The 26893-nt window shown below is 38.1% G+C and overlaps 1 protein-coding gene and 1 long non-coding RNA gene across 6 annotated transcripts in view; one reads left to right on the top strand and one right to left on the bottom strand.

Annotated features, from left to right (window-relative positions):
- LOC122676713 (CD48 antigen-like) overlaps positions 1-13441 on the bottom strand; it is a 43398-nt gene extending 29957 nt beyond the window's left edge. For all 3 annotated transcript variants that reach the window (XM_043876304.1, XM_043876303.1, XM_043876305.1), the window contains exon 1: positions 13334-13441. In XM_043876304.1, the coding sequence (XP_043732239.1) occupies positions 13334-13400 (67 nt within the window). In that variant the 5' untranslated portion in view covers positions 13401-13441. The remainder of the gene's footprint in view (positions 1-13333) is intronic.
- Positions 1-26893, top strand: part of LOC122676714 — a 99831-nt gene that overhangs the window by 62225 nt on the left and 10713 nt on the right. The window contains exons 3-4 of one of the 3 annotated variants that reach the window (XR_006335633.1): positions 11231-11295; positions 22330-22515. This is a non-coding gene — a long non-coding RNA (uncharacterized LOC122676714). The remainder of the gene's footprint in view (positions 1-11230; positions 11296-22329; positions 22516-26893) is intronic. The other 2 variants (XR_006335635.1, XR_006335634.1) reach the window with 2 other exon arrangements.

The raw sequence follows: 26893 nt of genomic DNA on the forward strand, positions 1-26893 counted from the left end.
TGAACAATAGAGAGGCTGGACCATCAAATGTTTGAAGCACTGAACTAGAGTAGGACCCACCCAAGGTGCTCCTTTAAAAGACTGATGCACTGAACTGCAGAGTAGGACCCCAGCTAGGGGGCCCCCGCTCTATGTGTCTGACACTCCAAACAACAGAGAAGGGCCCCAGGCAAGGGAGCCCTATAAGTGCTTGAACGGGCAGAGCTGTGGAGAAAGAGGGGCCAAAGAGTTCTGATTGCCAGCTACAGGAGACTCGAAAAAAGACTCCAATAGGGTCATAACTACTGCGGCGGAGGCAGTCAGTGTCCCTGCACACTTGGCGACGCCAAGGTCTCTACAAGCCAAGTAGATGCACCACCTTCATGCTCAACTCTCATGGGGCAGAGCTGCCACAGGCAAAAAAGTTTTGTGTCTATGCATGCAGGGTCACTTTGGTCGTGTCCAACTCTTCGCGACCCTGTAGACTGTGGCCTGCCAGGCTTCTCTACTGGGGGGTTCTCCAGGCAAGAATGCTGGAGCATATTGGCCAATACTGGTTGCCCTACCCTTCTAGAGCACTATATTTCCTGCTGCCCTAGCCGCCAACTCCCCTGAATACATGGTGCTGCCAGAACCCCTGCGACCCAAACAGCTGCACCACCTCCACAGCTGGCCCTCACTGGGGCAGAGCCAAGTCCTCCAGGGCAGCTCAGGAGCAAACCCCAGTGGACGACCCACATGCAGAGGTGGAAATAAAGCCACAAGTGAAACCCAGGGGCAGTGTGAATAAGAAAGAAGACCCAAAACCGTCTCACCACCTGTATAAGCTGCAGATTAAATCCACATGATCAGCTAGGCAGACTCTGTCTATGGAATACATAAGGACATTGAGAGCTCCCACAAAAGAAAATGCACTAGTTCTGATAGCTGTGGACGTCGGAGGCAAGAACCCACAGGACAAACACCAGACTAGAATCTGAGCTGTGCCCACAACAGATTCAGAACTAAACACAGTGTTGGAGGGCATCCTAGGGAGGTGGGGTGGACTGTGACTCCCAGCGAGGGAAAAGACTCTGACACCAGTGACTCAAGAAAAACATTTATTATTCTTGTATTTTGACTTGTTCTGTAGACTCTTTAGGATTTTTTCCCCTTTTTCCCCCTCTGTTGTAGTTGTCGATTTTGTTGGCACTATGAAATCTAATTAAGCTTTTGAGCTTTGTTTTTTTTTTTCTCAGTAACATTTTTTATTGTTGTTATAAACCTCTGCCTCTACATTGGGATTTTCAGTTCTGTGGAGTTTTTCTTTTCTTTTTTCTCCTTTTTGAATTTCTATTTTTAATTTTTTAAAACTACTATTATTTTTCTACATTTATTCATTTGTTTGCTTTTCCTACTCTCCTTTCCCCCTTGCAGTTAAATTTTAATGTATATAAATCTTCTTTATCTACGTCCATTTAACTTGGCATATCTATTCTTTCCTTCTTTCCTTTCTTTCCTTTACTCTCAACTTATTTGTTAGCTTTATTTTCATTGCTTTATTCCCCAATTGGCACTTTGCTTTAGCTTGTTTTCCAGTTTGTGCTTTAGTTAGTTTTGTTCTTAAATGGTAGATATAATTTTTGGTTTCCTTTGTTCACCAGGTCAATCTATTGTACATTATTTTTGTTGAACTGTTTTGATTTTGCTTATGGGTGTATATGTATATGTGTATATTCAGTCGCACTTTTTATTGTTGTTATAAACCTCTGCCTCTATGTTGGACTTTTGCAGTTCTATGGAATTTTCCTCTTTTTTTTTTTCTCTTTTCTCTTTTTTTAATTTTAATGTTTAATTTTTAAACCTATTGTTATTATTTCTACATTTGTCTTTGTTTGCCTTTCCTACTATTCTAATTTCCTTGCAGTTAACCTCTAATATATATAAATCTTCTTTATCTACCTCTATTTAACTTTGCAAATATATTCTTTCTTTCCTTTCTTTCCTTCCCTCTCTTTCCTCTTTCCTTTGGTTTCTTCACAGAAACCAAGAGGAAGAAAGAATTCAACACTGAAGCCTGGGAAAAGGAGACCTCAAACTCAATAAGTTAAAAAAAAATGAAAAGGCAGAAAAATACTACATAAATGAAGGAATAAATTAGAAACACAGAAGTCCAAATAAATGAAGAGGAAATAGGCAAACTACCTAAAAAAGAATTCAGAATAATGATAGTAAAGATGATCAAAAATCTTGAAAACAAAATGGAGAAAATGCAAGAATCAAGTAACAAAGACCTAGAAGAATTAAAGAATAAGCATACAGAAACAAACAACACAATTACTAAAATTAAAAATACTCTGGAAGGAATCAATAGGAGAATATCTGAAATAGAAGAATGAATCAGTGAGCTGTAAGATGGAAATAACTTCTGAAGAGCAGAATAAAGTAAAAAGAGTGAAAAGAACTAAGGATAGTCTCAGAGACCTCTGGGACAATATCACACACACCAATATTCAAATTATAAGGGTCCCAGAAGAAGAAGAGAAAAAGAAAAGGTATGCGAAAATTTTTGAAGAAATTGTAGTTGAAAATTTCCCCAACATGGAAAAGGAAATAGTTAGTCAAGTCCAAGAGGCACAAAAAGTCCCATACAGGGTAAACCCAAGGAGAAACATGCCAAGATATATACTAATCAAACTAACAGAGACTAAACACAAAGAAAGAATATTAAAAGCAGCAAGAAAAAAGAAACAAGTAACATACAAGGGAAACCCCATATGCTTAACAGCTGATCTTTCAGCAGAAACTCTGCAGGTCAAAAGGGAATGGCAGGGTATATTTAAAGTACTGAAGGGGAAAAATCTACAACCAAGATTACTGTACCCAGAAAGGATCTCACTAAAAATTGATGGAGAAATAAAAAGCTTTTCATACAAGCAAAAGTGAAGAAAATTCAGTACCACCAAACCAACTTTAGAACAAATGTTAAAAGGACTTATATAGACAAGAAATACAACAGAAGAAAAAAGATCTACAAATCAACTCCAAGCAATTAAGAAAATGACAATAGGAACATATATATATATATATATATATATATATAATTTACTTTATATAATATTTTACATTTATTTTATATAATATTTTATATTTATTTTATATTTTATAAATATTTTATATTTATATAATATTTCTATATTACTAATATATAATTATTAATTATAATAATTACTTTAAATGTAAATGGATTAAATGTTCCAACCAAAAGATACAGACTGGCTGAATGGATACAAAAACAAGACCCATATATATTCTGTCTACAAGAAACCCACTTCAGACCTCAAGACACATATAGACTGAAAGTGAGAGGATGGGAAAATATATTCCATGCAGATGGGAAGCAAAAGAAAGCTGGAGTAGCAATCCTCATATCAGACAAAAGAGACCTTAAGATAAAGAAGATTACAAGAGATAAGGAAGAACACTACATAATGATCAAGGAATCAATCAAAGAGGAAGACATAAAAATTGTACATATCTATGCACCAAACACAGGAGAACCTCAATACATAAGACAAACACCAACAGACACAAAAGGAGAAACTGACAGTAACACAATAATAGTAGGAGTCTTTAACACACCACTCATACCAATGGACAGATCATCAAAACAGAACATTAATAAGGAACCACAAGTCTTAAATGATACATTAGATGAGATGGGTCTCATTGATATCTTCAGGACATTCCATCCAAATACAGAAGAATACACCTTCGTCTCAAGTGCACATGGAACATTCTCCAGGATAGACCACATCTTGGGTCATAAATCAAACCTCAGTAAATTTAAGAAAATTGAAATCATGTCAAGCATCTTCTCCAACCACAATGCCATGAGACTAGATATCAATTAGAAGAAAAAACTATGAGAAACACAAATGGAGATTAAACAACACATTTTAAAAATAACCAACAGGTTACTGAAGAAATCAAAAGGGGAATCAAAAAATTTCTAGAAAAAAATGACAATGAAAACACAGCAACTCAAAATCTCTGGGATGCAGCAAAAGCAGTTCTAAGATGGAAGTTTGTAGCAATACAATCCTACCTCAAGAAACAAGAAAAAACATCAAACAAAGAACCTAACTTTACACCTAAAACAACTGAAAAAAAAAAAACCTCAAAACAAAAAGACCCCAAAATTTGTAGAAGTAAAGAAATCATGAAGATCAGAGCAGAAATAAAAGAAAAAGAAATGAAAGAAACAATAGTAAAGATTAATAAAACTAAAAGCTGCTTCTTTGAGAAGATAAACAAAATTGACAAATCTTTAGCCAGACTCATCAAGAAAAAAGAGAGAAAAATCAAATCAACAAAATTAGAAATGAAAAAGGAAAGGTTACAGGAGACAATGCAGAAATGCAAAGGATTATGAGACTATTATGAAAAACTATATGGCAATAAAATGGATAACCTGGAAGAAATGGACAGATTCTTAGAAAGGTCAACCTGCCAAGACTGAAGAAGGAAAAAAATAGAAATTATGAACAACTCAATTACAAGCACTAAAATTGAAGATGTGATAAAAAATTTCCCAAACAAAAGCCCAAGACCAGATGGCTTCACAGGAGAATTCTATCAAACATTTAGAGAAGAGCTAATGCCTATCCTTCTAAAACTCTTTGAAAAAATTGTGGAGCTGGGAACACTTCTATACTTATTCTACAAAGCCACCATCACCCTGATACCAAAACCAGACAAAACAACACAAAAAAAGAAAACTACAGGCCAATATCACTGATGAATATAGATGCAAAAATCCTCAACAGAATTTTAGCAAACAGAATGCTGTGACACATAAAAAAGTTCATACACTATGATCAAGTTGGGTTTATTCCAGGGGTGCAAGGATTCTTCAATATATGGAAATCAATCAATGTGATACATTATGTTAACAAATTGAAAGATTAAAATCCATATGATAATCTCAATAGATGCAGAAAAAGCCTTTGACAAAATTTAGCATCCATTTATGATTAAAACTCTTCAAAAAATGGACATAGAAGAAACCTACCTCAGTAAAGGCCATATATGATAAACCTACAGCAAACATTATTCTCAGTGGTGAAAAACTGAAAGCATTCCCCCTAGGATCAGGAGCAAGACAAGGGTGTTCACTCTCACCACTATTATTCAATAGTGAAATAATATTATTCCACTTAATTATATAATTAATATTATTCCACTTAATTATATTAATTATATAATTAATAATAATATCTGGAAGTCCTAGCTAGAGCAGTCAGAGAAGAAAAAGAAACAAAAGGAATCCAGATCAGAAAAGAAAAAGTAAAGCTCTCACTGTTTGCAAATGACATGATATTGTACATAGAAAAACCCTAAAGATAGTATCAGAAAATTACCAGAGCTAATCAGTGAACTTAGCCAAGTTGCAGGATACAAAATCAATACATAGAAATCACTTGCATTTCTATATATTAACAATGAAAAATCAGAAACAGAAAGTAAGGAATCAATCTCATTCACCATTGGAACAAAAAGAATTAAATATCTAGGAATAAACTTACCTAAGGAGACAAAACAACTGTACATAGAAAATTATAGGACACTAATTATGTGAACAGATGGAGAGATATTCCATGTTCCTGGGTAGGAAGAATCAATATTGTGAAAATGACTATACTACCAAACACAATCTACAGATTCAATGTGTTCTCTATCAAATTACCAAAGGCATTTTCCACAGAACTAAAACTAGAACAAAAAACTTCACAATTCATATGGAAACACAAATACCCCAAATATCCAAAGCAGTCTTGAGAAAGAAGAATGGAGCTGGTGGAATCAACCGTTCTGACTTCAGATTATACTACAAAGCTATAGTTCAAGACAGTATGGTACTGGCACAAAAACAGAAATATAGACCAATGGAACAATATAGAAAGCCCAGAAATAAATCCATGCACCTTATGGGTAACTTATTTTTAACAAAGGAGGCAAGAATATACAATGGGGCAAAGACAGCCTCTTCAATAAATGGTACTGGGAAAATTGGACAGCTACATGTAAATGAATGAAATTAGAACACTTCCTAACACCATACACAAAGATAAACTCAAAATGGATTAAAGACCTAAATGTAAGGCCAGAAACTATAAAACTCTTAGAGGAAAACATAGGCAGAACACTTGACATAAATCAAAGCAATATCATCTGTGACCCACCTCCTAGAGTAATGGAAATAGAAGCAAAAGTAAACAAGTGGGACCTGATTAAACTTAAAAGTTTTGCACAGCAAAGGAAACTGCAGGCAAGGTGAAAAGATATCCCGCAGAATGGGAGAAAATAATAGCAATTGAAACAGCTGACAAAGGATTAATTTCCAAAATATATAAGCAGCTCCTTCAACTCAATGCCAGAAAACAACCAACCCATTCAAAATGTGGGGAAAAGACCCAAACAGACATTTCTCCAAAGAAGACATACAGATAGCTAATAAACACATGAAAAGATGTTTAACATCGCTCATCATTAGAGAAATGCAAATCAAAACTACAATGAGACATCACCTCACACCCGTCAGAATGACCGTCATCCAAAAGTCTTCAAACAATAAATGCTGGAGAGGCTGTGGAGAAAAGGGAATGCTCTTGCACTGTTGGTGGGAATGTAAACTGATACAGCCACTATGGAAGATGGTATGAAGATTCCTTAAAAAACTTGGAATAAACACACCATATGACCCAGCAATCCCACTCCTAGGCATATACCCTGAGGAAACCAAAATTGAAAGCCACATGTATCCCATTGTTCATTGCAGCACTATTTACAATAGCTAGAACATGGAAGCAACCTAGGTGTCCATTGACAGATGAACGTATAAAAAGTTGTGGTGCATATACACAAAAAAATATTATTCAGCCATAAAAAGGAACACCTTTGAGTCAGTTCTAATGAGGTGGATAAACCTAGAACCTATTATACGGAGTGAAGTAAGTCAGAAAGAAAGATAAATATATTCTAACACACATATATGGAATTTAGAAAAATAGCTGAAGAATTTATTTACAGGGCTGCAATGGAGAGAGAAACGGACATAGAGAATAAACTTATGGACATGGGGAGAGGGGAGGAGAGGGTGAGATGTATGGAAAGAGTAGTATGAAAACTTATATTACCATATGTAAAATAGGTAGCCAAGGGGAATTTGCTGTATGGCTCTGGAAACTCAAACAGGGGCTCTGCATCAACCTAGTGGAATAGGATGGGGAGGGAGATGGGAGGGAGGTTCAAAAGGAAGGGGATATATGCATACCTATGGCTGATTCATGTTGAAGTTTGACAGAAAACAACAAGATTCTGTAAAGCAATTATTCTTCAATTTAAAAATGTAAAAAATATACATAACATAAAATTTGCCATTTGAAACATTTGAAGTGTACACATCAGTGCCTTAAATATATTTGCAATATTGTGCAACTATCACTATTATCCATTTCCAGAGGTTATTTCCAGATATATTTAAGTGTTTGGTCCTTGTAGAATTAATTTTGATATGAGATATGTGGTATGACTATAATGTTTGTTCCCTTATGGCTAGTCAATTGTCTCAAAATAATTTGTTGTGTTTTTTCTGAACTTACCATGTCTATTCATGTGCTGACATTCTGCTGCTTTAATATCTGTAGTTTTATGATATGTTATAATGTCTGGTAGACCTATTCCCTAAATTATGCTTATTTTTCAGAATGTTTCTGAGTGCTCTTGCCTCATAATTTCCCATATAAACATTCTGGATTTAAAAAGAAAAATTTCATTGGTAACTTTTTCACTAGGATCACATTTAATCTATAGATTAATTTCAGGATAACCAATTTCTTTACAATTTAATCTTCCTATTGGGTAATATGATATGTTCTTCTATTTATTCAGGCTTTCCTGGTGCTCAGAGCGTAAAAAATCTGCCTGCCTGGGTTTGATCCCTGGGTCGGGAAGATACCCTGGAAAAGGGAATGGCTACCTGCTCCAATATTCTTGCCTGGAGAATTCCATAGACAGAGGAGCCTGGCAAGCTACAGTCCACAGGGTCACAAAAAAGTGGGACATGACTGAGTGACTAACACTTATGCTTTCATTTTTTTCTATTTGTTCAGTAATTATTCTGTGTGCTTCTATAGCATTTTATATTTTTGTCATGTATTTTTGACAAATTTCTTGTTATGTTTACACATTAGGCATTTTGTTTTCCTGATGTCATGTCTTTCTGGTTGTTAGTATTGTGTAATATGTTCATTGATTTCTTTTTTTTAATTTTGTATACAACACTTTTCCTGAATTCTATTATTTGTAGCAATTTTTCTATGGATTCTTTTGGATTTTTCAAGTAAAAAATTAAATCATCTATATATTATGATAGTAGAATGCTCTTTGAAATTTCATATCTCATTTCTTTCTCTGGCCTGTTGAAATAAATTTCTAGGCCCACAATTGAGCCACTCCTATCTGGGGTGTCATGTCAGCAAACCCAAACTTAAGTAACTTTCATATTCTTATAAGTGTTCCTCTTGACAAGAAAATGAAATATCCGGTCAGCCAATCCCTAAACACCAGACCAACTGTGGGCTCTGCACTTATTATCTTGTTCCTTGTTTATTTTCTATTTTTCTCTTCCATATTCATTATTCTTTATGCTATAAAATCTTTCTGCCACTCATTCTATTTTCAGTTTTCTGGACCCTTGGAAATGGAGAATGGCCATTCATGATGTATTAAATAAAGTTGATCACCCAACTTGCCTTTGTTAATCATATTTAACACAGATCTAACTGTATTAACTAGTATGTTATAATACTATTAAATTATAGTGGTGAAGGTAGAATTTTCTGTTCTGTAAACTTGGGTTATAATTAATCTATGAAACTACTGTGCCTGTTACCTTTTAAAGAGTAGGTCTTAGACAATTTAGTCTATTTTTAAAATAAGTTAATGTGTTTTTATGATTTATATGGAAAACATATGTATTTGGCTCTTTGTCTATTACTCCTGGGACATAGCTCCTAAAGTCTTTGCAGCTTCCTACATAAGCATTCCAGGGGTAAGTTATGACCAACTTAGACAGCATATTAAAAAGCAGAGACATTACTTTGCCAACATAGGTCCGTCTAGTCAAAGCTATGGTTTTTCCAGTGGTCATGCATGGATGTGAGAGTTGGACTGTGAAGAAAGCTGAGCACCGAAAAATTGATGCTTTTGAACTGTGGTGTTGGAGAAGACTCTTGAGAGTCCCTTGGACTGCAAGGAGATCCAACCAGTTCATCCTAAAGAAAATCAGTCCTGAATATTCATTGGAAGGACTGATGCTGAATCTGAAACTCCAATACTTTGGCCACCTTATGTGAAGAACTGACTCATTTGAAAAGACCCTAATGCTGGGAAAGATTGAAGGAGTAAGGAGAAGGGGATGACAGAGGCTGAGGTGGTTGGATGGCATCACTGATTCGAAGGACATGAGTTTGAGTAAGCTCTGGGAGTTGGTGATGGACAGGGAAGTCTGATGTGCTGAGGTCCATGGGGTTGCAAAGAGTCGGACAAGACTGAGTGACTGAACTGAGTATTGTTCCCAGTTCCTGAATTAGCTCCAGAGCAACAAAGGTGAAATGGGTATCTTTCATTATCCCTAACAAACTCGTTTTATACCACAACTGAAATTTATGTTCGTTAGGTGACTTTGGAAAGCTCCTTGGGATGGGAGCTGGTTGTCAAGGGAACCAAACCTGTTAGCAAGTTGAAACTTTCAGTCCCACACTCTGTTATCCTGACAGGGAAAGCTCCTTGGGATGGGAGCTGATTGTCAGGGGAACCAAACCTGTTAGCAAGTTGAAACTTTCAGTCCCACTCTCTGTTATCCTGACAGGGGAGAAGGGCTAGCAACTGAGTTTAATCATAAGTGGCCAGTGATTCAATCAATTCTGCCTGTGTAATGAAGTCCCCATAAAAACCCAAAAGGATGGGGCTAGGAGAGCTTCTGGGTTGGTGGACACAAGTAGGTGGTGGGAGGGTGGCCTACCAGGAGAGGGCATGCAAGCTCAGCACCTCTTCCCACATACTTGACCTGATCCATCTTGCTCATCTGGCTGTTCAGAAGTGACGGTTTTAGATAATAAACCAGTGATCTAGTAAGTAAACTTATCTCCTATTGTTCAGTGAACTGCTCCAGCAAATTAACCAAACCTAACAAAAAGATCATGGGAACCTCTAATTTATAGCCTGTCTGTCAGAAGCACAGCTAACCTGGACTTGTTACAAATGTCTGAAGTTGGGAGAGAATAAGGGATTGAACCTTTAATCTGTGGGATCTGACAAGCTGATCTGACAGGCAGATAGTGTTATAGCTGAGTCAAATTGTAGGAAGCCCAGGTGGTAACTGGTAAATGACAAAATTGCTTGGTGTGAGGAAAATAATTCTTACATCCAGCATCAGAAGTAGTGTGCTAGCAGCATGAGAATAGAGGAGAAACATAGGAGAGGAGTGCATTTCCATAGCAGCTCATTTAACTGCTTAGATTTTTTTTCTCTTCTGAATTCAGTATTAGTAAATTATATTTTTCTAGAGCTACTGCGTCTCAGTTTTCAATATATTTGCATAAAGTTAAGCAGAATAGAGTTTTGTTTAACTTTCTTTGTATACATGGTTATTTCCTGCTTTTAATTTCTTCTTTTGGGTATTTAGGTTTTCAAGGAAGGGTTTTGAAAGACTGGAAACACAAGATCATGCTGGTGGGCTGGTAGCAGTGATTCATTGGTTTCATTTTCTTTCAGACAAAACACTGCAAAGCAATGTTTGGTGTTTTTGAAGAGGGAACTAAATCACTAAAGAGAAAGCAAATAGTCAGGGTTCAGGAAAAAATAGGAATGAGGGAATTTCCAGAGACTAGCAATTTGATGAAGAGAGTTTGCAAGAGCTCCATAAAGCTGTAAAGCTTAGATCTGTATATTTGTGTGGTTGCAAGCTGCCTGACTCTTGGGTTTTGGTTTTTTGTTTTGTTTTGTTTTGTTTTTTGGCTTTTGGTTTGTTCTCTCGCTTATATTTAAAGAAATTTATTAAATTATTTCTCTCAGGCTACAGAAAATATTCTTTATATGATAAGGGAGATAAAGTTACAATTTACAAGAAAACTGAGAAAAATGACTAGAGAAAAGTTGGTGCCACTATCCTTAGATCCCAATTCCTGATTTCCAATTCTTTTTCTAGTGCAGCTTCTGGAATCCATTAGAACATGCAGAAAAAGACCAAATCCAACAATGACTGAAAGCCTGGTAAGAACAGTGTAAATAAGGTCATTTCCATCTCTCATGTATACCAAAACATCCTGTGTGCCCTGCCTTAAGGACACATGAAAAAATATACCCATAAAACTTTCTTTTGCAAATTTTTAAGGAACTGAAATTAAATATGATGATATGATGCCATATCCTTTAAATGCCTTGAAATCATAATTTTAAATAAAGGGCAAGCACTCACTAGTTCAATCAACATCATTTCTTCAAAGTATGAAACCAGTACTGCCTGAATCATCTTTAATCTAGGATGCATTCACAGGAAAGAGTTCTTGTTTTGTCACTGTTTAAGGAATGTAAAGGACAATGTGGCTAGAGCCACTGGGACCCACCCAGCTACCTGCCCTCCCCTCTCAAGTGGGATTTACATACTCACAGCCTTGTTATTGTTGCTCTCAATATGCTTATAATTTGGCTGATGCCTGTTTGCATGAGGCAGAAACAGCTGCACTTTCATTGGGGGAACTTCCAGACCTCAGTGGTTGTTTGGAAACTAAAAGTGCACAGACAGAGCAGATGGGCAGATGGCTTCCTATGTAGCCCTTGCGCTCCCCTCTACACAGCTCTCTGAGAACGTTGAGAGGTGCTATAATGGCGGAACAGTGAAAGAGCACAAAGGGGCCAGCCTAGATGTAACTACATCTCAAAAAAAAAAAAAAAAAAAAATCAGGACAACCTAAACGGCTCACTGGTTGCACAAACTCCATGACCCCAATGAGGAAATTTAGCATTTGTTGACTAGTAAAAGGAAAAAGAATTCAGATGGTGGAAGCCACTAAGGGAGCAGCTGTTTCCTTGCTGAGAAATGTAAATGGGATCATTTTCCTAGAGGTTGGGGAGAGAAAAAAGGGTCAGAAAGGGAGAGAACAGTAATTTCTTTCAAAAAGCAGAGGTTCCCCTATCCTTGAATTAAGAGGTCAGAGTTCTCTGTGGGGAGTAGGGGGTGGGGAGGGTTAGGACAGTGAGGGCCATAGATTATGATAAAACCATCAATTATGAAACAGTAAAACAATACTTTTTTTTTTTCTTTTAAATGTCTCTTTGCAAATCTTTCATCAAGATAGAGAAGTATATCACGATGTACATGAGTATTCTGTGTCCCTGCGTCAGACACTGGTCAGAATGTGCTCTGTTTCATTTAATTTCCCAAATGACACATGAAGTTGGGTGTTATTCTATACATTTTATAAGTGAGGAAGCTGAAGCTCAGACAGGTAAAGCCCACTTGTCCCAGGGTATATACGTTGGCTGAAGATTTTATGGCCAATATGGGGCAGGACCAGAATTTGTGACCCAATGGGTCTGACTGCAGAGTTTAGCCTTACTTTGCACCATAAGCAGGTTGGGGTACAAAGTCAGGGGGCCAACTCACAATCCACACACAAGACAGCATCTGGACCCTTATCCCAGCCTCCGCACAGTTGAAAACAACTGTAACCGCACATAAAGGTCATCAGCTGTAACCACACATAAAGGTCATCATATGAGAGGTCAGGATCCCACTTCCCCCACCTCTCCCCAACCCCACTATTCCCCACCTCTGCAGATGTCCCCACAGCTCAGATGTCCCTGAATTTGGGGCAATGGGAGTTTGTCCTGGTCCCTCACTCACCCAACACGTCCCCCTCAGGCTGTAAGGAGAAGAAGGAAGAAGTCTGGGGGGTGGGGGAGAGTAGGGGATGGAGAGAAGGGCCTGAGATTGTGGAGATAGTTTTGCAAACCAGAATCTGAAAAATGAGACACTGCTCTAATCATTTCAGCAGCAGCAGCCCCACAAAGCAGGGCTAATAACCACCTTTTGAAGTAAGGGTTTGATGGTGATTTTCCCATCCTGAGGAACTTGCAGACATTCCAGAAAGGCCCTCATCCCTCTTTCCTCCCGTTAAACCCTCAAAGAAACTTGAGAAACAGGATGTTGATACCAGGCAAGCCCCAGCTGCCCACCAGTCTTCCTCACACTTGACTCAGCCTCTCACCACCCTGTCCCAGGAGCAGCCCCACCTGTCCTGTCACTCACCAGAAATGAGGCTGATTTGGAGAATCAGTGTCTGGGTGGGGAGCCAGCTGCTGCATAAGGAGTCCATGACTGCCTGTGGACTGTGTTAGACCTCTGGCTCCTCCTCTGGTCTCTCCCCGCCCCTCTCTTCTCTGATCCTCTCGGCACTAGAGTCTCTCCTTGCCTCATGAGTCAAAGCAGAAAGTAAAAAATTAGAGGGTTTTTTTCCTGATAAAAATTATCCATGTTGATTATTTAAAGTTTGGAAAATATAGAAAATTGTACAGAAGAATAAAGAATCACTTGTTATCACACCTCATAAATCTAAGCATCATAAATATTCTATTTTTCCAGGTTATCATGACATTATTGACATGTAGTACATATAAGTTTAAAAGTACACAACATGATCATGAGATACATGTATGACCGCAAAATAATTACCACAATGAGGATAGTTAACATCTCTCACCCCTCACATAATGACTGTGTGTGTGTGATGATAACACTTAGGATTGATTTGTTCTTTTGACGTTTCAAGTATATAATGCAGTATTGTTAATTACAGTCACCTTGCCATGCAGTAGATCCCCAGAGTTTATTCATCTTAGTTATCTAAAGTTTGTACTTTTTGACCAACATCTCCCCATCTGCCAGCCCAGACAATGACCATTCTACTCTTTATTTCTATGAGTTCAGCTTTTTTAGATCCTACATATAAGTGAGGTCATACAGTACTTGCCTTTCTCTGTCTGATTTATTTCCCCTATCATATGGCCCTCAAGGTCCACCAAGTTCTCATGAAAGGCAAAACTTCCTTCTTTTTATGGCAGAATATTTTCTTTATCTGTTCATCCACCAATGGACATTTAGGTGTTTCCATGTCTTGACTGAAATGAACATGGAGTTGGTGGATGGGGCAAATATGTCTTTGAGATCCTGATTTCATTTCCTTCAGATATATACACAGAAGTGGAATTGCTGGATCATATAGCACTTCTATTTTAAATTTTTTTGAGGAAGTTCTATACTGTTTTACATAAAGGCTGTACCAATTTACATCCCCACTAACAGTGACTATGAGTTTGAGTAAACTCCAGGAGTTTGTGATGGACAGGGAGGCCTGGCTGCTGCGATTCATGGGGTCGCAGAGTCAGACACGACTGAGTGACTGAATTGAACTGAACTGAACAGTGACTAGAACTTCCCTGGTGGCTCAGTGGTAAAAAAAAAAAAAAAAAATCCACTTGCAATGCAGAAGACCCAGATTTGATCCTTGGGTCAGAAAGACCCCCTAGAGAAGGAGATGGCAACCCACTCCAGTATTCTTGCCTGAGGAATCCCATAGACAGAGGATCCTGGCAGTCTATGTATGGGGTTGCAAAAGAGTCAGACACAATTTAGCAACTAAAAACAACAGTGGACAAGGATTTCCTTTTCTCCAGAGCCTCACCATATTTATTGTCTCTTGTCTTTTTGACAATAGACATTCTAACAGATGTGAGATGGTTTCTTATTGTGATTTTGATGGCATTACCCTGATGCTTAGGGATGTTGAGTGTCTTACATGTACCTGCTGGCCATTTGTATGTCTTCTATTTTTTTTTTTTTTCCATTTATTTTTATTAGTTGGAGGCTAATTACTTTACAATATTGTAGTGGTTTTTGCCATACATTGACATGAATCAGCCATGGATTTACATGTATTCCCCATCCCAATCCCCCCTCACACCTCCCTCCCCACCCCATCCCTCTGGGTCTTCCCAGTGCTCCAGCCCTGAGCACTTGTCTCATGCATCCAACCTGGGCTGGTGATCTGTTTCACCCTTGATAATATACATGTTTCAATGCTGTTCTCTCAAAACAACCCACCCTTGCCTTCTCCCACAGAGTCCAAAAGTCTGTTCTGTACACCTGTGTCTCTTTTTCTGTTTTGCATATACGGTTATTGTTACCATCTTTCTAAATTCCATATATATGCGTTAGTATACTGTATTGGTCTTTATCTTTCTGGCTTACTTCACTCTATATAATGGGCTCCAGTTTCATCCATCTCATTAAAACTGATTCAAATGAATTCTTTTTTTTTTTTTAATTAATTAATTAATTTATTTTTTCAGTGGGTTTTGTCATACATTGACACGAACCAGCAATAGATTTACAAGTATTCCCCATCCCGATCCCCCCTCCCACCTCCCTCTCCACCCGACTCCTCTGGGTCTTCCCTGTGCACCAGGCCCGAGCACTTGTCTCATGCATCCAACCTGGGCTGGGGATCTGTTTCACCATAGATAATATACATGCTGTTCTTTCGCAACATCCCACCCTCATCTTCTCCCACAGAGTTCAAAAGTCTGTTCTGTACTTCTGTGTCTCTTTTTCTGTTTTGCATATAGGGTTGTCGTTACCATCTTTCTAAATTCCATATATATGTGTTAGTATGCTGTAATGTTCTTCATCTTTCTGGCTTACTTCACTCTGTATAATGGGCTCCAGTTTCATCCATCTCATTAGAACTGGTTCAAATGAATTCTTTTTAACAGCTGAGTAATATTCCATGGTGTATATGTACCACAGCTTCCTTATCCATTCATCTGCTGATGGACATCTAGGTTGCTTGCATGTCCTGGCTATTATAAACAGTGCTGTGAAGAACATTGGGGTGCACGTGTCTCTTTCAGTTCTGGTTTCCTCGGTGTGTATGCCCAGAAGTGGGATTGCTGGGTCATATGGCAGTTCTATTTCCAGTTTTTAAAGGAATCTCCACACTGTTCTCCATAGCGGCTGTACTAGTTTGCATTCCCACCAACAGTGTTAGAGGGTTTCCTTTTCTCCACACCCTCTCCAGCATTTATTGCTTGTAGACTTTTGGATAGCAGCCATCCTGACTGGCATGAAATGGTACCTCATTGTGGTTTTGATTTGCATTTCTCTGATAATGAGTGATGTTGAGCACTTTTTCATGTGTTTGTTAGCCATCTGTATGTCTTCTTTGGAGAAATGTCTGTTTAATTCTTTGGCCCATTTTTTGATTGGGTCATTTATTTTTCTGGAATTGAGCTGCAGGAGTTGCTTGTATATGTTTGAGATTAATCCATTGTCTGTTGCTTCATTTGCTATTATTCTCTCCCATCCTGAGGGCTGTCTTTTCACCTTGCTTATAGTTTCTTCTGATGTGCAAAAGCTTTTAAGTTTCATTAGGTCCCATTTGTTTATTTTTGCTTTTATTTCCAATATTCTGGGAGGTGGGTCATGGAGGATCCTGCTGTGATTTATGTCAGAGAGTGTTTTGCCTATTTTCTCCTCTAGGAGTTTTATAGTTTCTGGCCTTACATTTAGATCTTTAATCCATTTTGAGTTTATTTTTGTGTATGGTGTTAGAAAGTGTTCTAGTTTCATTCTTTTACAAGTGGTTGACCAGTTTTCCCAGCACCACTTGTTAAAGAGGTTCTCTTTTTTCCATTGTATATTCTTGTCTCCTTTGTCGAAGATAAGGTGTCCATAGGTTCATGGATTTATCTCTGGGCTTTCTATTCTGTTCCATTGATCTATATTTCTGTCTTTGTGCCAGTACCATATTGTCTTGATGACTGTGGCTTTGTAGTATAGTCTGAAGTCAGGCAGGTTGATTCCTCCAGTTTCATTCTTCTTTCTCAAGATTACTTTGGCTATTAGAGGTTTTTTTTGTATTTCCATACAAATTGTGAAATTATTTGTTCTAGTTCTGTGAAAAATACCGTTGGTAGCTTGATAGGGATTGCATTGAATCTATAGATTGCTTTGGGTAGTATAGTCATTTTGACAATATTGATTCTTCCAATCCACGAATACGGTATATTTCTCGATCTGTTTGTGTCCTCTTTGATTTCTTTCATCAGTGTTTTATAGTTTTCTATGTATAGGTCTTTTGTTTCTTTAGGTAGATATACTCCTAAGTATTTTATTCTTTTTGTTGCAATGGTGAATCATATTGTTTCCTTAATTTCTCTGTCTGTTTTCTCATTGTTAGTGTATAGGAATGCAAGGGATTTCTGTGTGTTAATTTTATATCCTGCAACTTTACTATATTCATTGATTAGCTCTAGTAATTTTCTGGTAGAGTCTTTAGGGTTTTCCATGTAGAAGATCATGTCATCTGCAAACAGCGAGAGTTTCACTTCTTCTTTTCCTATCTGGATTTCTTTTACTTCTTTTTCTGCTCTGATTGCTGTGGCCAAAATTTCCAAAACTATGTTGAATAGTAGTGGTGAGAGTGGGCACCCTTGTCTTGTTCCTGATTTTAGGGGAAATGCTTTCAATTTTTCACCATTGAGGGTAATGCTTGCTGTGGGCTTGTCATATATAGCTTTTATTATGTTGAGGTATGTTCCTTCTATTCCTACTTTCTGGAGAGTTTTTATCATAAATGGATGTTGAATGTTGTCAAAGGCTTTTTCTGCATCTATTGAGATAATCATATGGTTTTTATCTTTCAATTTGTTAATGTGGTGTATTACATTGATTGACTTGCGGATATTAAAAAATCCTTGCATTCCTGGGATAAAGCCCACTTGGTCATGATGTATGATTTTTTTAGTACGTTGTTGGATTCTGTTTGCTATAATTTTGTTAAGGATTTTTGCACCTATGTTCATCAGTGATATTGGCCTGTAGTTTTCTTTTTTTGTGGCATCTTTGTCTTGTTTTGGAATTAGGGTGATGGTGGCCTCATAGAATGAGTTTGGAAGTTTACCTTCATCTGCAATTTTCTGGAAGAGTTTGAGTAAGATAGGTGTTAGCTCTTCTCTAAATTTTTGGTAGAATTCAGCTGTGAAGCCATCTGGTCCTGGGCTTTTGTTTGCTGGAAGATTTCTGATTACAGTAAAAATGGTACTAAATATTGGATTCTTTTTTTTTTTTTTTTGATTTTTTTTTTTTTTTTTTGATGTGGACCACTTTGAAAGTCTTTATTGAATTTGTTACAATACTGTTTCCGTTTCATGTTTTGGTTTTTGGCCACCAGGCATGTGGGTTCTTAGCTCCCCAACCAGGGATTGAACCTGCACCCCCTACACTGGGGAGCAAAGTCTTAACCACTGGACCGCCAGGGATATCCCTGAATATTGGATTCTTAAATGTCCAAAATTGATATCAAATACTGAAAAAAAAAAAACATTAAAAATCTAGAGTAGAGGTTAGACTCTTAAAAATACAATATTAAAAACAAATCACAAAAAAATTTAGAAATATATATGAAGTTTGGTTTAAAAATAGGGGTCTTTTTTTTTTTGCAAGGTTATAGTGAAATGAAAATGAAGGAGTTATAGAGGAGTAATAGAGGACTTTAAAAGAAAATAAGAGAAAAAAATAAAAAAGAAAGAAAATTTTTCTAATTAAAAAGTAGTAAAAATATATGAAAATGAAAATGAAAGTTAAGGAGTAATGGAGGAGTAATAGGGAATTTAAAAGAAAATAAAAGAAAAAAAATTTTTAATTAAAAAAAAAGTAAAATATTATCTAGGAATTTCTCTTGAGCTGTTGTGGTCAGTATGGGTTTGGTTCAGTTTCAGAGAGCTCCTCGTTCCAGCTTACACTTCTCGATAGCTATAAGCCCCTTCCGGTGTAGTTGGTGTTACCTACAGGTTTTAATCTGTTGCACCCGTCACTTCTAAAGCAGTTCCCTTTGTTTATTTGGCTTCTGTTTGCCAGTCTTTTCAGTGTCTAATATCCACCCTGACACAGGTGGGGAGAGATGGTCTCTTGTTCAGGTGCACTTGTTCAGTCGTGCTGTGGGGAGGGAGGGGCGTTGCAGACAAATGTCACTGGCCTGTGTGGGGAGCACTCACAGTGTTCTGGCCACACTGGGTTTGCCCCCACTTGCGGGTGTATGCTTTCCCCGTCTACAATGCTCAGACTCCCGGCTGCTCTATATGGAGCCGGCCCTGCATTGCGTGCAGTTCCAGTTTTCGGGTATTCCACAAAAGCGGGGACTCAGTTCGGCCTGCATTTTGTGCCTTCCCCGCCTGAGCAGCTCAGGCAGCCAGGAGCTTGACAGGCACACTCTCCCCGGGTGCGGTGCTCCTTCTCCCCTCCGTGGTCCCAGCCTCAGTTTTCACACGCGCCAGTCCGGTGCGTGAGCCTTGTGTCTGTTCTTGGGAGCTGGCCTCTAGCCTCGGCCCTCCCAGTGGACGTCAACCATCCAGAATCTCAGGAAGTCTTTGGTTAGAAACTGGGAGCCTGTTTGAAGTTTGGTAGGAGTGCCATCTCTGGGGCCGAGTTTTCCCCTTTCCGCTCCCCCCTGCCTCCAGCGGAGGATGGGCCGGTCCGCAGCTGGCTAGCTCTTCTCTGGAATTGCTCAGTCCCTTTGTTCTGTGAATGGCCGGCAGTGTGTTCCGGCCGGTTAATTTTCTCTCTCTCTCTTGCTATCCCACAGTTTAAGTTGATATCTCACATTAGCTCCCTCCAATTGCCCTCATGGCATTCGGGCCCGGTCCTTACCCTAAGCAATGCTGCCCACTCCCCTCTATTCCACCTCCACTTGCTGGTGGTGGATGCGGGCGTCTGGGGTACTTTTCTGCTAGGAGTTGCTTTTAGGCATGTAATCTGTGGGTTTTATTTATTTTTCCTCCCAGTTAGGTTGCCCTCCGAGGTTTGAAAACTTCCCCCAGACCCGCCAGTGCGAGGGTTTCCTGGTGTTTGGAAACTTCCTCTATTAAGACTCCCTTCCCGGAATGGGTCTCCATCCCTATCTCTTTTGTCTCTCTTTTTATCTTTTATATTTTGTCCTACCTCCTTTCGAAGATGATGGGCTGCTTTTCTGGGCGCCTGATGTCTTCTTCTAGTGGTCAGAAGTTGCTTTGTGAAGTTTGCTCAGTGTTCAAATGTTCTTTCGATGAATTTGTAGGGGAGAAAGTGGTCTCCCTGTCCCATTCCTCTGTCATCTTAGCTCCTCCCCTATATGTCTTCTTTGTAAAGTGTCTATTCAGTTCCTCTGTCCATTTTTTTAATTGATCATAAGCACTCTTCTATAGTTCCCCCTGGGTATGTTTGTGCATTTTAAAATATAATGAAAAAAAAAAAAGATTAACTTTTTAGATAGATAAAGTAGTAGTCTCCAAAGTGTGTTACCTGAGATGATCCACTGAAATAGAAGAATAAAATAGAAAAATTTTCTATCTATATTTTTATTTACAATAGGAAAGAAGAACCCACCCATAGCACATAATAGAATTTCCCTGATACCCCAACTTAGTCTATTTGTCAGTTACAGGTGAGTGAATTCCCTCAGAAGAAATGCCAAGGTCGAGAGTGGCATTCTCATTTGCTGAGTCAGTTTCAGATGATAGCTCTTGAAGGCATGAACATCATTGAATTAACCAGAATAGAGTGGTTAAAGTAAGAAGCTCTCCTGACAAGTGTGAACTAGAGAAAACACATGTAAGGGAAAGAACAAGAAGAAGACAGCTGACCCTCTCCTACACCTGATTAAGTTGTCAGCACATTATGAGGCAAAATTGGTGACTGAATTAAGCTGGACAAGAAACTCACCAAGAACTTAAATACAAATAATATGTTTGGAAATTTCCAAGTATAAGTCTAGAAAGGAATCTTGGAGGAGGAAATTTACATCTTAGCATCAAATTAGAAATAATGTATATATTGGTAAAATTTGACATTTGGAGATGGACGGAAAATATTGGGGAAAATAATTCAAAGTTTTTAGGTCATGATGAGATCTCTCTTACTAGTTGCCAAGTATATTTCTAACAGACACAGATGTTTTTGTAGTGTTGCTTTAAAATAGAAGAATAATGTAAATAGTCTAAATGTTCTTGCTTTAATTTTTGAAGTAAAAAATTCAAACACAAAAATTCAAGAATATCCTATGAAATATGGATTTGTCTCCACTACCATTAATAATAAACCTTACTGTAAATGCATATTGAGTCTTGAAGTATAAGCTAAGGTTGTATGAACCATCATGAACTGCAACTATTAAAATACTGTTTATTTCATGGATATGGATATCTCATGTTTTTAGAGATTTTTAAATATATTTTAACTTCTAGTGTATGATTTTAAAAATGTGATTCACAATTAATAAGTATACATATGGTGGGATTGCCTGCTTAAAATCTTTTGTCTTTCACAACCCTGCCATAAAAAGTTTGTAGACTAGTCATATAGACTCTATTTCTTTACCTTCTCTACCTTTTAATGGTTTTAATGACAACCATCCTATTTTTAATTTTGTTAGTAGCTTTCTATAAATAAATAAAAAATGAGTTTGAACCTGTTTTTCCTCTTATCATCAACGCTATGCATAGAATGCTATTTCCTTTCCCATGTTCAATGAGAACTGAGTATGTTTCCTCTCTTTCTCCCAATTCTCAGTTTTAGTTGATATAATTTGAGGTTTTATATACAGTTTATATGGGTTTCCCACATGGTGCTAGTAGTAAAGAACCCGCCTGCCAATGCAGGAGACATAAGTGACATGGATTTGATCCCTGGGTTGGGAAGATTCCCTGGAGGAGGGTATGGCAACCCACTCCAGTATTTTTGCCTGGAGAATCCCATGGACAGAGAAGCCTGGCAGGCTACAGTCCATTGGGTTTCAAAGAGTCGGACATGACTAAAATGACTTAGTAAATACAGCACACATACAGTTTATATAGTTATTGAATCTTGTTTACTTTATGTCTTCTTTTTCCCCCCAAATTAAAAATATTTACATTACAAGTTTGCTTCTCTAGCAGTTTGAGAGTAATGTGCTGAAGTGGGGCCAAGATCAAGTTATTTTAAGAAAAAAAGGGGGTTCAATGTCAGGATTTTCATGTACTAACACTGGAATTCAATCTAGAAAATCTCAGGAAAGTGGGAGCCAGAGGCATTTCTACTGCTTACATTATTCCCTCTATTTTAAAGCAGTGTTACAGCAAACTTCTGTCTGTCAGAAATACATTCAGCTGCTAGTGAGAGAGATCTAATCACGATGGCCTAAATAAATTGCAATCTTGTTTTTCTCTTGTTTTCAGATAAACTCTGTAAGAATCAATGCAGAGCAGCCGTGGTAATTCTATGAAGCACCAAGTTCCCAGATTCCTTATATTTTTCTGTCCCTTGATGTGTGGTTTCCATTCTTGAGGTCACAGGATGGCTGCTGGAGCCCTAACCATCATATACAAGTTCTGGACATTGCAAAAAAAGAGAAGAAGGGAAAGGTAAGAGGCTTTTTCTCAAGTCCCACCCAGTGACTTCTGCTTGTATCTCATTGCCTTGCCCTGTATTATTAAGGGGTCTGAGAAATGTTAATTTTTAGTTAAGCACATCACTGCCACCAAATATATAGTTAGAAACAGAAAGGATAGAGAGTAGGTAGGCAACTAGCAGTTTCAGCCATAACACCCTTAAACTTGATTCTTTGAGCATTTATATGGCTTTGCTCCTACTAAGATAGTTCCCTAGGAGTGGAATTTCAAAATCAAAATGCAATGTGCATTTACAACACTGATATATTGTCAAATTACTTCCCCAAAATGCTGTGCATGTTTACATTCCCACAAACTGTGTGAGAGTTCCTATTTTTCCATAGCCTTGCCAAAACTGGCCATTATTAGCTTGATTATCAATTTGATATATGAAAATTGGTATCTTTTTCACTTTTTATTTCCCTGATAACTGGTGAATTTGAGCATCTTTTTATAAGTTTTTATAAGTTAACTTATTGACTTTTACAAATTGGGGTTTGTCTAGGTAAAATACTCTTCCAACTAAGTCACCCTTCACCACCTCATCCAAACTACCCAAATCAAGACTAGGTTTGTAAAGAGTATTCAGAGCTAGAGATGTGTAGAAAGTTGATTGAGTCAATAAAGATAAGTTCTATGACATAGCATCTGAAAGGGAAATTAAGTTTTATTCTGGACCGAGTGAAATTTTAATGAGGAAGAAAAGGCCAAGGGAGATGCTTGTTAATCAGAGTCATAAGGTTTGGGTGAAGAGAGAGACAGAGAAATGATTGTTTAGGATGTTCTGGGAAGTTGTTGATTCAGTTCCCATACTCGACTCACAATGAGGGTCTCTATCTGGGGTTACTCCTGATAGCAGTAGAAATGTCTGAGAAGAGGAAGAAATCAGTTCAGTTCCTGCCAAAGGCTTGGTTGATCTATTGTGTTACAGACTCATCCAGCCTGAATAGGGAAATACTTTTTTTTTTTTTTTTGGATTTTCTACCCAACATAAAAACCCCACATGTACTACCAATTAATGACACCCTGTCACTTGACACTGAATAACCCAAAGATACAAAGTTTGTCTGTTCTGGTGCCTCTTGGAATGCACGCTTGCATAACTCATTTGTCAACTTATTAAACATGCTCTGAAACTCACTTTTATATCCTAAAATGGTCAAAAGCCCTCCTTGGTCTTCAGTAATATTTGACCTCTACATCCTCATAGTATCTTCCTGGGGCTTTATCCATTGCTAAATCCCTCCAGATATTTCAGATCTTCCCTATTTGCATTCCACTGAAATGATCCAGTTGAACTAACCATCTTATTGGCCTAATAACTTCACTGAACTTCTGGAGTTTGTCATACCAGGAATTACACTGCATAGCCTCTACCATCTTGTTCGCACTCCCTTCACTGTCTATCTCCTTTCAAAGCCAAGTTCTCCTGACAAGTGACTCTACCCTTAAAGTGAGGTGACCAGCCTTTTCACTCCAATTGCCTGTTTCATGTCCTCAAGATGCCTTTCTCAATCCTTGGAATTTTGGTGAATAAGATTTTCTCCATCTCATTACAACTTCTTAGAAAAACATTTGTAGCCCCTTGCAAATTTTCTCCTACAAGTTGAGGAAGAGAAAACAAATCACAGTATTTACCTATGGAACTGGGCTCCTCTGTCCTGTGTAATGTCACACTCCCTGCTTTTTATAATGGTTAGAGAAGAACTCTTCTGTGGGAACACTTTCAATAATTCTGTAACTTTTTGGTCTTTTATGTCTCTGGCCCTTTTCTTGGGTGCATGGATTAATCAAATATGGCTTTCTCTATTCAACCCAAGTACAAGTCCCACTGCATCAGTAGAATGTTTGGTTCAAACTGGGAAATATGCAACTGTTGTTTGATGGAATCTGGAAGCATTCAGGTTTAGAGAAGATCTTATGCCACTTGTCCTACCTGTTCAGAGTCAGGAACCAGCCTGGTATCATGTTCCTGCTCACTGGAAGAGAGTGGTTCTTTGGTGGGTGTGCTTTCTCTTACAAGAAGAGCAGGGTAGTTTGTCTACAAGGTGTTTTAACTGTAGATCTAAAACTACTCATCACTGTGACTCCCCTCATTTCTTGATCTTAATCTCTGGACTCCAAGGTGGGGTTTGTTTCTGGTGCAGTCTGAAACACAATAGCCTCTCCTGATTTAGGTGAAACAAGTCAGTAGGATTTTTTTGCCTCCCAGGATCCAGGCAGTACTTTGATTACACAAATCTACACCATATATACTAGGGCTTCTAGGCACTAAGGGCAGGTGCCATTCCTATGATAACTTTAACTTCTTGCCTTCATCCCACAAACACAAAAATTAATTAGTGGATACTGTATATGTCAATGCTTCTTACAAATTTGGTCTGAGGCCTCTTCTGTGGTTAGAGGTGGGAGCTCTTTTTTCCCCTACATGAAAGGTTGCTTTGTAAAAATCTAGCTTTAGAGGTTCAACATACTTCCATTGGTCTCCAGCTGAATTGATGTTGTCCGCCTCCCATCCAACCCAATATTTTATAATATTGCTACCATCTCTTCTTCCTTCTCAAATTGCTCCATCAAGAACAATAATCTGAAGGTCCATCTGGTGAAGTCCAGGCCTTGTCTGGTCTGAAAGATTTCATTATAAATTCTCCTGCAATGCCATGGTCTAGCAAGCAATGCCCTCATCACTTTCATCATCTTACTAAGTATATCTCTCTAATCTCAACACATGTGTAGAGCCCTCTTCTTCCTCTTGAGTGATATGTGGTCAGAAATCTAATATGCAAGGCTTTCTGACTGTAAACATTACCAAAAATCTGTGAAAATCCTTTCAGACATTGACATTTAGACATTCACAGAGAAAGAGGCATTTGCAGATTTAAACCCAGGTATGGTCTATAATGGTAGGTACTATAGACTTTCTTTAATCTCTGTCAATTCTATGTCTCCAAGCCATACTATGGAATGCCTTCAGTCACAGGCACTACGTTTCTTGCTAATGTTTCTTATTTCTGTTAAAAGCCTACCTGATGGTTGTTCCCTTAGTTGCAAGAATCAGCTTCAGGAAACTCGTTTTCATTAGATGAAACAGGTAGGAAGCCCATGTCAGCCCAGTGTTGGTCACAGGCCTCCTTTCTCTTCCAGGAAAGTTTCCAGTTTCTTAGGAATTGTGGTTCTATTGGATGAACACTAACTTCCAGATTACAGATTCAGGAGTAATTTGTTAGAATTTATTCACTCAATTATGCTCACAGGACAATATTTCAATGTGGGAGAATCAAATGTATCTTATTTAACATTTAATCATACAGAGATATATGCTGTATGCATCTTCAATTGTCTTCTTGTTCCAAGTTCAACAAATGTTAGAACATATTATACCCAGTTATGAAGCATTTACCTACAAATACAAAAAGACTTAGAAATTGTGGTGTCTCTTTCCTCATGACAGGGCATTAAGGTAAGACAAAATTGCTTTTAACTTTGAGGGGATATGTGGATATTCCCTGAATGATTAGACTCCTGGAAACTTTGTCAGAATCATCAATTTTTATGAGATTTATAATCTATTTTTCTTTTGCTTTCTGTTGTATGAGAGCATCTATGGTAACTTCTACTTCCTTCTCACTACATCAGCAGGATGAAATCCCTATGGTAGGTGAGCACATGGCAGATAAAATGAGATATGATCAGCAGAATGGCTTCGATGCAAAACAGGTTAATTCCTGTGGCTGGATGCAAACTGAGCAAGTCCATTCATAGGACACCCAGGAAGCTTCTCTTCAGCAGAATTCAGCAGGCAGTTCTGAGTAGATCATCTGCAGGGACAATAACATTCAACTTTAAGTGATCTGTGTGCTTCAGCAGGCTCCAAAAGCAGCCCAGAGATCAGGGAAGGAGCAAATTATTTTGAGCAAATGTTTTATATCTTCCAACAATAATTAATGAACAGCTGCAAGGAAACAACCCTTGACCTAGTTGTACAGGTGATGGAGCAGAGAGCAAACATCTCTGCCCTCAAATTGCCTATAGTCTAGTGAGGGAGAAATAATGCTAAAACTAAGGATGCTGGTAGGCGCAACTAGCATTTATGGAAAGAATCAGGGATCAGGTATGAAAGGGAAGTTAAAAGAAGAGAGAAGGTCCTTCATACAAGCTTCATCTGTTCACTTTTTGGAAAAGAAATAAGGAAAGCAGGTGTTTTACAGTCTCTGGTCTATACCACAGAAGACAGTGAGTGTGGAAGCTGGAAGGGAACATGGTGATAGGCAGAGGGAGTTGAGGTGTCAGAGGCACCTGGGTCTCCCCATGTCACCCTGGATGGGTATGTGGTAGATGAAAATGCCATCAA

This window comes from Cervus elaphus, chromosome 20 (genome assembly GCF_910594005.1).
Source record: "Cervus elaphus chromosome 20, mCerEla1.1, whole genome shotgun sequence".
Taxonomy (NCBI): domain Eukaryota; kingdom Metazoa; phylum Chordata; class Mammalia; order Artiodactyla; family Cervidae; genus Cervus; species Cervus elaphus.